General features: G+C 59.6%; 1 protein-coding gene across 5 annotated transcripts in view; it reads right to left on the reverse strand.

The window, feature by feature from the left end:
• The window catches only part of STK32C (serine/threonine kinase 32C), a 109,236-nt gene that overhangs the window by 28,121 nt on the left and 68,588 nt on the right, over window positions 1–12,527 (reverse strand). For all 5 annotated transcript variants that reach the window (XR_008669289.2, XM_055354047.2, XM_055354045.2 and 2 more), the window contains exon 2: window positions 11,537–11,592. Coding sequence is in view for 3 of the 5 variants with exons in the window: in XM_055354047.2 (XP_055210022.2) it covers window positions 11,537–11,592 (56 nt within the window). In the remaining 2 variants the exon portion in view is untranslated. The remainder of the gene's footprint in view (window positions 1–11,536; window positions 11,593–12,527) is intronic.

The raw sequence follows: 12,527 nt of genomic DNA on the forward strand, positions 1-12,527 counted from the left end.
TGAGCCCAAAGGGTTTCACCCTCCACACCCTGCATCCTGTGCTCTGTATGGCCCCTTCCGAGCTTCCGGCCCCTTCATGCCAGGGCTCTCCCCCACCTGCTTGGGGAGTGGTGGGATGCCGGGGCAGGTGTGGCTGCCATCCGTTCCTGTCAGTCAGGGACCACCTCTTCTTGCATCTCTGGCTGCCTCGAGCCTGTGGCTCTCGTGAGCTGCTGGGGGGGCCTTGGGGGTTGGAGGTCAGGTAAAGACAGGAAGTCTGTGTTGTTCAAAGCCATTGCACATGGGCTAATTTGTTACAGCAGCCATTGGACACTTGTGCAGTATGCCCACCAGGGCAGGTGGGAAGCTTGTGTGGCACGCCCACCAGGGCAAGTGATGTGGCTGTGAAGGGACCTAGGGCAGGGATACACATTGTACAGGGGGCACCAGACACACGGTTGGGGAAGAAAGCAAGGTGAAGCTGTGACTGGTGAGTGGTGTGAGCTGTGTGACTGGTATGAACCGTGTCAGTGGTGTGAGTGGTGTGAGTGATGTGCCACCCTTGATGGCAGAAGCAGATTAAACGGATATGTTAAAAGAAATCAGGCCAGGCGCGGTGGCTCACACCTGTAATCTCAATACTTTGAGAGGCGGAGGCGGGCAGATCACGAGGTCAGGAGTTCGAGACCATCCTGGACAACATGGTAAAACCCTGTCTCTACTAAAATACAAAAAATTAGCTGGGTGTGGTGGCGTGTGCCTGTAATCCCAGCTACTCAGGAGGCTGAGGCAGGGGAATCTCTTGAACCTGGGAGGCAGAGGTTGCAGTGAGCCGAGATTGCACCATTGCACTCCAGCCTGGCAACAGAGCAAGACTCAGTCTCAAAAAAAAAAAAAAAAAAAAAGGAAAGAAATCAATCAATCAATGGAAATATGAACTAAAATCTTTTTTACAAGGGATATTTCTAGAACGAAGGAGAAGGCAGGAGGAAGGGACAGTGTCGGGGCCTCCAGGTGACGTGGGCAGCAGAAGCAGACAGGATGCTCAGGACACGGAGCCATCTGGGCCCTCAGCAAGTAAACAGCAAGGACAGGGCGCACAGAGTGACCGGCGGTCACGGACCCACCTCACTGCACAGACTCATCCAGATCCTGATTGAGAGAAACCATCAGAAGACACTCACAGACACTGGGAGAACACAAGCCTGGCGCCGTGTGACAGGATCGTAAAGACCATTGTTTCAGGTGTGGAAAAATACCGTGGCGGTGGCTACGAAGAGAGTCCTCATCTTTAAAGATACTAAACTATCGGTGGATAAAATGACACTCTCTGGAATTCATGTCGGATACCAAGGGCACGGCGGGAGGTAGGCGAAGTTTGTGGCTGTAACAGGATTGCAGTCACGTCGGTCCCTGATGAGGCCGGTCCCGGGTGCTTGTGGGGGGTCACAGTGTTCCTCCTCCATACCATGTGAGTTGCACCTTCTAAAAACTAGAAAAGGAGTTCAGGCAATGCTTCCGTGGCCCCAAAGCCCACACATGGGCCTCAGTCAGGAGCACAGAAAGGACCCCTGGCCCCTTCCCCAGGTGGCAGAGCCTGCGCACGGCCTGGTCAGCGGAGGGATGTGGTCAATGCTGGGACCTGGGCTCTGGGCCCACGGGGAGGCCTGACTGCCCCGGAAATGGCCAACAATGTCCCCGTGGTCCTGGATGCCACAACCTGTCATGAGGTTCGCAGAAGGGGGTGACCCGATGGGGTGGCCAGGGGCTCCCGGTCCAGATGAGGAAGCTGAGGCAGGGTGGCAGGTGGCAGCCCCACCGTGCACGGGCCCCACACACACTGGGCAGCTGTGTCCGCCACGTGTGGGCCCAGCGCAGTGGCGAGGAAGCTTCCTTCTCACTCGCGGGCTCGCTGCAGGACAGCCAGGAAGGCAGCCCAGGAGGGGGTGCCTATGACGTATTTGAGACTGACCTGAGGCAGCATGACAAGTTTAACTTTCCACACCAGAACGGCTCAGTCACCCTCAACATGGTTTCCAGTACTATCCCCCACCCACCCCAGTGGCTCCAGCCGGCAGCCAGAGATGGAAACTTAGAGGCTTGTCTCCCACCTAACAGAGGCTTCCTTTCCCGGCCATTCAGACATGTGCCTGCCAGCTTACATGTCCATCACGGTGTGACCCTCAACCTGGTGCCTGGGGTTCACCCACCAAGCAGACCTCCTGTGGACCCGACAAACGTGTTGGCCCCAGGGTCCCTGCACTCCCTGCTTGTGCCCCCGACCTCCAAGTGCTTGTGGGCACCAGGCCTGCCATGCGCCCGCCAAGGTCTGTAAGTACTAGAAGATCTTCAGCTTCCACGCTGTGGTTGTATCACAGAAACCCTGCCTGCCCCAGTTCCACCCCTAACGACGAGGCCAGCCCTCAGGGACCCACACGGGTGGATGGATCCCTTGGTCTCTGGCCACAGCCTCCCGACTGCTGAGACCGGAGCTGCCAGCTGGCTGGGTGGTTTCATTTTAAATGCCCACTCCTGCCCCTGGGCTCCCACTCCCTGACTGTGCTCCCTGGACTGTGCTCCCTGGGCTCACAGGCTGGGCCCCTCTGCCCTCCACTGGCGCTTGCTCCTCCCAGGCCAGGTGACCTGACCGGAGGCCAGTAGGGCCACCTCTCTGGCCTCAGCTTCCTTGCAGCTCTAAGGCAAAGGCAAGGACCATGCACACGCCTGTTGAAGGAAGAAAACGAGAAAATGGATATGAAAGTTCTCCTCCTCCTCCTGAATCAGTCATGAGGGAAACAGCTATTTTAAGGCATAAAGGTGCAGCCTGGGTGACCCAGAGAGATGGGCCCAGCAAATTCCCACCGCGTTTTGGCCCATTTAGGAGCACGTGGTAACCACTCCTTCCCAAGCAGACTCTGCACCGAGGCCCCCACGCAGGGTTTCTTTGGTCCTGCAGTGGTGGCGGAGGTGAATCCAAAGCAGAGGGCGAGGCACAGAGGAACCTGAGTGTGCCGGCGGGGCTGGCCCCGGTGCGGCTTCACCCCTCTTCCCCCGAGTGTGCCGGCGGGGCTGGCCCCGGTGCAGCTTCACCCCTCTGCCCCCGAGTGTGCCGGCGGGGCTGGCCCCGGTGCAGCTTCACCCCTCTGCCCCCGAGTGTGCCGGCGGGGCTGGCCCCGGTGCAGCTTCACCCCTCTGCCCCCGAGTGCAGCTTCACCCCTCTGCCCCTGAGTGCAGCTTCACCCCTCTTCCCCCGAGTGTGCCGGCGGGGCTGGCCCGGTGCGGCTTCACCCCTCTTCCCCCGAGTGTGCCGGCGGGGCTGGTCCCGGTGCAGCTTCACCCCTCTGCCCCTAGAGCCTGGAGCAGAACTGGCCCTGGAAGAATCAGCTTCCCCACGGCAGGGAAAGCAGGATCCCCCTTTCCCGACCATTTAGGAGCCTCCAGCTGCCGTGTACACAGGGCTCCTCCGGGTTCTCTAATCAGCGCTGCCATCCCCCTCCCAACGCTGGCCTGGTGGGAGGTGATCTGTTTAATCCTCAGCATCTCTGCCTCCCTCCAAAGCCACTGTGGTCAGACCCAGCACAGCCTGGAGCCCCCGAGACTCTCCAGCCCTGACCTTCCCAGAGAAAAGGCAGCTGCTAAGCGGGGCCCCTCAGTGTGGCAGGCAAGTGGACAAGGCCTGGGGAACTGCCAGCAGTGCTGGTGGGGGAGCTTCCTCCCACCATCTGGCCAGGGCACGGGGCAGCCTCCTTGGGAACGAGGCAGCTTCTACTGAGGACTGTGGTGCAGCAGCTGCTCTCGGAGGCCCCCACGGGAAGCTACACAGCAGGTCCAAGAGATCCACATGATTCAGGAGATGCCCCTTGCTTTAAAATGTAGTTTTTATTATCACACAGGTGGGTGAGATCAGGAGATGCCTGCCACTGATGAGACCGTTTGTTACAGTTCCCAACAGGAGGAGGAGCATGCCACACCGTGGGGCCACACAGGCGAAGACCAGGGTCTCGGAGGCAGACGACGTGAAGGGGAAACACGGGCAGAGCCTTAGCGGAGGCTTCCTGGGGAAAAGCGGGGAAAGGCGGGGAAAGCCAGGTGAGCAGGTTTGAGACTGGCCTGTGGGAATACAGGCCTGCCCTGGTTGTCTGGGGTCAGGCCCTGAGGTGATTCATGCAGGGGATGTGGGCTCAAGCCTGGGAAAGCATAGAGGAGACGGCTGGGGGTGAGCTGGGGGTTGCATTTGAAAGGCAACCAAAGGCAAGTGTTTCTGATCTCTAGGAAGTGGCTGGCCCAGGAGGGGCAGTCTCTCCAGGGTCAGTAAGGCCCTGACATTAAAGCGTTGGAAATACACAGTTCATACATGTGCAATGCATGCGCACACACATACATACCACATACACACATGCACACAGAGGCATGCACACACATGCAACACACAGACATGCAGGCACACACATGTTCATGTACACAGGCATGCACACACACAGAGGAGGGGGCACACTGGGTGGACACTTGGGCAGAGACCAGGCTGCAGTGCCGGGGTGACTGTCCAGCCCTATCGGGTCCCCAGTGCTCCTGAAACCCTCGCCCTGGGCCAGGCTGGACATGCAGGGCCAAGCACTCCCCATCAGAGGTTCAAGGGAGGAAGATCACACTGCACTTAACCATTTAAACCCCAAAGCCAGACAGGGTCTGCAGTGGCCAGTACTGCACTCCACAATCCTGAGAGCCACAGGCTGGAACCCTCAGGATGCTGGTGGGTATTTTATAGATGGTGTGAGGGCTCAGGACAAGAGCACTGCGTGCGCTGAGCCTCCCCACAGCCTGTCCTGGGGCCCTCGGTCCAGCCGGCAGATTCCTTTGGTCCCCACAGGAGAGCAGGTCAGCTCAACCCAGTAAACATTCTCCGGACCCAGCACCAGCAAACGGTCCTCCCCAAGCTGGGGGCGCCCATCTCACACACAATCACAGAATCACAGCAAAGTCAGCAAAAACCCAAACAAAGCCTGTATCAAACCATCTTAGTCCCAACTAACGGAGTCCAGAAACGCCATTGCTCCAAAGTCCCCAGGGGCACCGCACACTCCCTGCCAGATGGGGGTCGCTCCATGCCACACACTTGGCCGCCACAGAGGGCTCCTGCTGCCCTGAGCGGGGTGGCCAGGCAGTGGGCTGGTGAGGAAACCAGAGCCTGTGCTGCTGGAAAATGAGAGGCATCTGGGAGAAACCCAGGCCCAGCCGCCTGCAGTGACTGCAGCAGCCCCTGCCCCGGGAGCCCGGCAGCAGGCCAGCAGACGCTGCCGGACATCGTCAACTTTTATGGCTCCCTTTCAGCCAGGCTTCCCGGACACTAGGGGGCTGTCGTGTGAGGGGTCACTCACGGCACATAGACCCGGGTTCCCCAGGTCCCAAGCCCAGGATCCAGGCCTGGACATCTCAGGAGCAGGGTCTGGACAGTGAGGACAGGGACACATCACTCGCCATGGGAACACACGTCACAGATAAGCAACCCCCAGCACACCCAGCTTCCAATCGACGTCAGCGTCCGCTGGCTGCGAACATGAGGAAGAAATGGAGCTGCCTGCCAGGCTGAGGTCACCCAGGCTGCCTTCCGGCGGAGCTGCCATCCTGGTGGCCTGGAGAGCATGAGGCCCCCCCCCCAAAGAAGACCCCCAGGGAAGCCCCCCCAGGGCAGAGCCTGGGCTACAGGCAGTGCTGACTCGAGCCGCCCGGGTGGTGGCCTGAGACCCATGACTCCAAGCTGGCAACCGAGTTTCATCCCAGAACCCAGACACCTCCAAGCTCTTCTCGGCCAGGGCTGCTCTCCACCTGCAGCGAGTCCCCCTGATGGATGAGGAACCCTCAGAACCAGCTCCTCCCGGCGTGGACTCAGAGGCCACAGGCTCAGCCACGGTGTCACAGTCACACATGGCACGGTGGTCCTACAGCAGCCACTGGCGGGTTGCCATAGCGACCACAGGCACTGTCTTCTTGCTGAGACGGCACAGGGGGCCCAGGTAAGGTGGAATCCAGAGGCCACGTACACAGGCCCTGCACGGGGGCATGGAGCCGGGGAGCCCGGCCAGGCAGACCTTCTTCACCCACAAACATGCTCATCCTCTTCTTGCCTCTCTGTTGGGTCCATCTGAGATGTGGGGTCACTGCAAGGACAGGCGGTTCCTCGGGGTGGGTGGGGGCTGTGGTGAAGGCCTTTTGACCTGTTTTCTTAGTTCTTTCCCCACAGCCTGGGAAACGCGGACGCCGTGCGCCTGTGCTTCTCTCTCTCTCGGACAGGGGGATGGCCTGGGGTGAGGGGTGCGCAGGGCAGGGCGAGGAGCCCAGCCAGCCAGGGGGGTTAGAGAGGAGAGGGCAGAGACCCACTTAGGGTCAAGGGGCGGGGCTGCACCCAACTGTGCCCACTGCCCAACAGCCAGCCGTGCCACCGAGAAATCCATCTGGGCAAGGGGCTCTCGAACCCCCAAAGGGGCACCACACCCCTAGAGACACGCCTCTGCCTCCTGATAGCTGTGCCCATCAGACACCGTCAAGCTGGTGTCCTGGTGCTGCCTGCAGCATTCTGGCCAAGTGGAAATCCGGCCTCTGCCCCTATAGAAGTCAACGGGAACACACGATCTCCCAGCACTTAGCACCTCACACCCCAAACACTCCTAGTTAAGTGAGGGCCTGGCTGTTATTCCCAGGAGCACCAGCCACAGCTTGGCAAAGCCAAACCCGACCCTCCACCCACACCTGCTGCCCAGGCTGGGTGCAAGAGCCACACGCCCAGCCCACCCAACTCCTCCAGCCAGAAGCACAGCCGTGGCTCCAAAGAGGCGTCCAAAGAGGACGCCGACTGCCCCTTTGACAGCTGCGGGAAGGCAGGGCTCAGGGCCAGGCGGCGGCTCAACGACAAGGTCGACAATTTAACACTGGGAAAAGTTAGAAAATAAAGTCTGTTAGTCACGGCAGCAAAAAAGTTCCACGTAACAACATGACATAGAATAACCATAGGAACGACGTATCATCAACGGAGCAAAATGTGAAGAATCAATATGAAAAAGCAGACGCCTATTTGGGTAAAAGACACTAGACCCCTAGATGGGTAAGATCTCAACTTTGCTCTCAATTAATCTGAAAACGTAATTCCTACCCAAATCCCAGCGGGGTTACTTTCGACCTTGACAAGACGAATTCAGAAGTCCATGTGGAAAAATAAACACGAAGGAAGAGCCAGCATTTTTGGCAGAGTGTAGAAGAGGCTCCGGAACACTGCGGACTCACTGGTCAACACACCCTTCATTCAGGGGACAGAGCGGGAAGCCCAGAGAGAGGCCTGCACCCTCGACGGGCTGTCCACAAGCAGCTCCAGACCTCAAGCCCGCCAACTTAAAAGTGCTGAATTCCAGCCACGAGCAGCGGCTCACACCTGTAATCCCAGCACTTTGGGAGGCTGAGGTGGGCAGATCTCTTGAGGTCACGAGTTTGAGACCAGCCCGGAGAACATAGCGAAACCCTGTCTCTACTAAAAATACAAAAAAAAATTAGCTGAGCATGGTGGCACACGCCTGTAGTCCCGGCTACTCAGGAGGCTGAGGCATGAGAATCACTTGAACCTGCGAGGCGGACGTCGCAGTGAGCCGAGATCACGCCACTGCACTTTAGCCTGGGTGACACAGTGAAACCCTGACTAAAAAAAAAAAAAAAAAAAAAAAAAAAGGCTGAATTCCAGATGGACTCCATTCTCCCCAGAACAGAACGTTTCTTGCCCTGATCGCGAATGAGGCAGTGCTGGGTGTAGACGGCCTTCAAGCATGTATGGGGGCCAGGGGCTGGTGTCCTCTGAGAGGGGCCATGAGCTGGGAGCTGCTGGGAGGGGGGAAGCTGAAGGCACCCAGGACACGGGACAAGTGGCGGGGAGTGCAGCAGGAGGACGGAAGGGCACGGGTGGTGAAGGGGCTCCGACGGCACCAGTAAACTCTGCGTTGTTGACTGTTTGGAGCAGAAACCACTGGAAAACAGCACCTGAGGTGGGGAGGCTCTCTCCGAACTCCCCTCATCTGCCTAAAGACAGACCCTCCAAGAGGAACTGCCAGCACAGCCCCCCTGCAGTTCCAGCGGCCCAGGAAGAGGGACCCTTCCCCGGGAGAGGGGCCAGGATCCACCCCCGCCTCAGGCTCAGTCACAAACCATCACAGCCCCCGCTGCTTCTCCGAGGGCCCTGTAGTCTCCCCAAAAGCTGTGTGCCCCCCATGCGGCCCCCCGCGCCCCCTTCTCCCAGCCTGCACATCAGCCCTTGGGGCCCACCATTGTTTTGGGTGTTTTCTTTTTTCCCCCACGATGCCCTGCACACGTAACACTAATAATAAATGCGTATGCTTTTCCTCCTGCCCCTGTGCCTACTGTCAGCACGTTTCACAGACCCGGCTCTCAGCCTCAGAAGGCAGCCGGAGGGCGGCTCCTCCATGACACGTTTGGTTTGGGAAACCTGGCCCCAAAGAACAGGAAAACGCTGTACCCCCACCCAGGGGAACCACAGACCGGAAAGGTCAATGGCTTTTAAGAGATGCATGTCCAGAGATGGGGCCCACCTTACAGGCCAGAGGGGCTGGGGCTTGGCATGGGCTTGGGGTTCATGCCCAGCCCAACCTGCACTGGTCTGCGCCCCCCAGCCAAGCCTGGTCCCAGAGAGACCCTGGGGCAGCGACCTCCCCTCATCCCTGGGGCAGCTGCATCCAAGCAAACCACCCACCAGCTCACAGAAGGATGCAGGAATGGGGCTGCCCAGATCTGTGGATCATGGCCCTCAGCCTGAGATATCCACAGCCCGAGGCTGGAATGCGATGTCCTGGATTCTGAACAAGCACAGTTAGGCAGCGCAGGGGAGGCAGCGAGCCTCTCAGACACCGCGGCCTTTGGAACCCCGGCTGGAGGCTGAGGAGGCAGCAGGCTTCTAACCACACTGAGCAGCCTGGGGGTGAGGCGGGGGTGGAGAGTGGGCTGGACGAAAGTCTATGCCGGGTAAGGGGCAGGCAGGGGTGGAGGGCAGGCTGGACGAGTGTCCGTGGCAGGGAGGAGCAGATTTGCTCCAAGTCTAGACTCCTCCCTGCTAAGCGGTCAGTCCTGGAATCAACTACGGCCACCACTTTCAGCCGGACAGAACCGGGGGCACCATGTACTTCATGCCCCAGAGCTGTCTTCAAAACAGTGAAAATGGTAAATTCTGCTATGTGTAAGTCACTGTAATTTTTTAAAAACTGAAAACAAAAACAAAAGCCAAGGGCCAGGTCTAGATAATCCATTTCCGAGAGCGGCGGCCCCGAGGGTGAAGCCGTGGCCCTGGTGGTAGAGCAGCTGCACCAGGGCCATTTGGCAGGACCTGACTCTACCCGGTCAGACTCTAAATGCTGCACCGCCTGAACGGGTGGGCTCCGGTGCTCTGCCAGGGGATCCCACCCCTCAACCCGGAGCCATTTTCACAGGTGGCTCAAACACTGGCAGGGCTTGGGCACAGCTGAGCCTGGGCCCACCACCACCTGCAGGGAAACAGGGGTGGCTGGGGCCCCTGCTGCTGCAGCCCCTCTGAACTGAGGCCACGTGGGAGCAGACGCAGCTACAGCCCAACCACACGCAGAGCCGCCCTTCTCAGCCCTCATCCTTCCTGCCATGGGGTCACTGCCTTGGCCAGTGAAAGAGCTGGAAGGACCCCTCCCGGTCAGTGACAGGCCTCACCTCACCCTCCCCTCGGTGCCAGGCACCCATCAACAAGCACCGCACAGAACCCCTGCAGGCCTGATGAGGAGGCCTAACTGTGAGCCGGAAGGAACCCTCCAGGTGCACGACTACCCCGCATCTGAACACGGCACCCAGCAGCTCGCTCCTGTTCCCCGCATTCCACAGCCGCCCATTTCTGGGCCAGCTGGCTTTTCCGAGCCTCTTAAGGACTGGTCCAAGGAGCAGAACCCTGGCGGTCTACAGATGGTGGCAGGGCTGATGCTGCCCACCTGTGCTCATGAGGAGGGGACCATCCCCAGGCAGCGGTGCAGGGCCAGCAGAGGTGGGGGCAACGCAGGCAATGGGGAGATGCTGGGGGCCCCAGGAAACAGCACCTGCACCCGCCAGCCTCGCTCCCCAGGGCAGGTCTCTGCCCCTCAGATGCCCTCGGCCTGGCCCTCTCCAGACATGCTGGCCGGGCCCAGGCTTCCCAACCTCCCTCCTTGAACCTGATTTCTGGATGCCTGGTGACTCCCAGGGTCCCCCTAAGCCACCTCTCCTGAACCTGGTCGCAGCTGCCGTCTTCCGCTGCCAGAGGGGAGCAGTCCCCCAAAACTCCATCCTGCCTGCCCCTCGTGCACCCGCTGTGGGCCTGGGAAACAGAACTTAGGCTCAGCTGGGAGGACAGGAGGGTCTGAGTCATCCCAACAGCCCTGAGCGTCTCTGACGAACTCCGCCAGCTTCAGCACCTCACCTCAATGGTCAACCGGCCTCACCAGCAACAAAACGGTGCAGGTCCACGGGCGCCTCCCAACATGCAGGGACTCAAAAGCACTCTCTTCTCGGTGCACGGGAGCTTTCTCAACGCACTGAGCAAAGGGGCTCATTTGCTCTGACTTTTCACATCCCAGGCCTCAAGTAGCCCAGTGGAGCCATCGTTTGCTATACAATGAAATGGAGGTAATTAATCGCATTCAAATACCCTACGTATTATGCTCCGGTAGCACGGCAATCGCTTTAAAAAGGGCTTATGGGGCTTAGACAGACACAGTGTCCAGGCCGCCATACAGCCAGGAGCAGCAGGGAGGCGGAACCCATCTGCTAAGCCTCCCGGGACAGCTGAAAACAGTGTCCAGGCCGCTGCGCAGCCAGGAGCAGCAGGGAGGCAGAACCCATCTGCTAAGCCTCCCGGGACAGCTGAAAAGAACTGTCCATCCAGAAGTGATTCATCCACAACAGAGCTGCGCGCAGAAGCCAGAGGGCTAATTCCAACCTTTTCCGAGTGCTCGTTAAGCCTCTTTGAGTTATAATTACCCCCAATCTCTAGATATTACAAGGCGGCAATCAGGAAGTTAGATCTGGTCAAGAGAAAACAAAAGGAGAGTGAAGGAACGGGCTCCGTCCAGGCCGGCAAACAGGCCTATCTGGAGGACAGCAGCAGGGCGCTCTGGACGGGGCTGGAGACAGGGATAAGGATGAGGACAAGGACCAGCTGAGGATGCACGCTCAGCACCCACCCTCCGTCCTGTCCCCTGTAGGTCCCGAGGAGCAGCCGCAGGCACAGCCTGGCCTCTAGGCTCCAGTTCAGCCAAAGCTGCGATTTTGTCCTCCTGGTGGCTCCTGGACGCTGCGGAGTTGGTGACACCATGGGGCCCAGTCTGATGGCGGCACAGCCAGCTGCCTCCGTGGCAGGAGTGCCCACGTCCTCCCTAAAAGACCTGGAGCCTCTGCCCGGGTAAGGCTGCTTCTCCCAAGGAGGATGGGAGTAGGTGGGCTCAGGGGACAGCACGTCCAACTCCACGGTTCTGCCCCTGCCCCCTCAGCCCAGTCCCCACCCCAGGCCCTGCCTTACCTTGCCAAAGCTGCCCTTCCCAATGGCCCGAAGGATCTGGAAGTGGTCGAAGTTCACTGCAGGATAAAACAGAGGGACACCTGGTGAGGTGGCAGCAAGGCCCCACATGGCACAAGGCCCCACCCCAGAGCAGCTCTCCCACCTCAACATCCCCCACCCCGACACTGCCCAGGGCCCCTCATCCTAGAAGAGGGTCGCCGTGGGGCGGGCCAAACTCTCGCTCCTGTGCGAGGCAGGAGGGGGCTGAGCCCCGGTCAGTGAAGACATGGGCCTTGGGTCAGGCACGTCTTACTCCCAGGATTGCTATGGGATTAGGCATGTGCTCAGCCACAGCAGGGACGGGGCAAGAATGAACCACACACACCTGAGTCCCAGACTCGACTGGGCTGTCTTCCCAGGCACCAGCCACCCCCACTGAAAGCTGCTCCATCCAGTGAAGACCCCCAGACAGGCAGGCCTGGGGTTTTGGGGGAAGCCACGCACACATGAGCAGCTGTTCCTAGTTCCCCTCCACCCTGCTCCGCGTCTCCAGAGGACAGGGGTGTCAGCCCTGCTGGCACTCACTGGGCAAGCCTGGGGGAGTCTGCAAACAGCCCCAAGATGAACAACGAGAGGCGGCTCAGGGCTGTGGCTATGTCCACCATGACCTGTGTAGCCTGGGAGCGCCTGCGCCCAGCACGAGAGCCGTTCCGCAAGCCTGTGCGAAGCTGCAGAAGGCACCGTTTCCCACACCTGCAAGCCCCTCCGGGAGAAGGACGGCTCCCCTAATTGTCACTCGTCAGACCTGTCCGTGTGCCCTATCCACACCAAGGAAAGGGATTCTGATGGGCTTTCCAGACCGTCTGCACTTGCCTTTCAAACCCAGGACATTCTCCGTACACATAACACAGGGGTCCCACAATGTCACCCCCTGGCCTCCAGGACAAGCCCCTCCAGATGACTCCCAGGCCAGCAGCTGCCTCCAGTTGTGTCCCCAGGCCTGTGTCCCCAA

The sequence above is a fragment of the Gorilla gorilla genome, chromosome 8 (genome assembly GCF_029281585.2).
Source record: "Gorilla gorilla gorilla isolate KB3781 chromosome 8, NHGRI_mGorGor1-v2.1_pri, whole genome shotgun sequence".
Classification (NCBI taxonomy): Eukaryota; Metazoa; Chordata; class Mammalia; order Primates; family Hominidae; genus Gorilla; species Gorilla gorilla.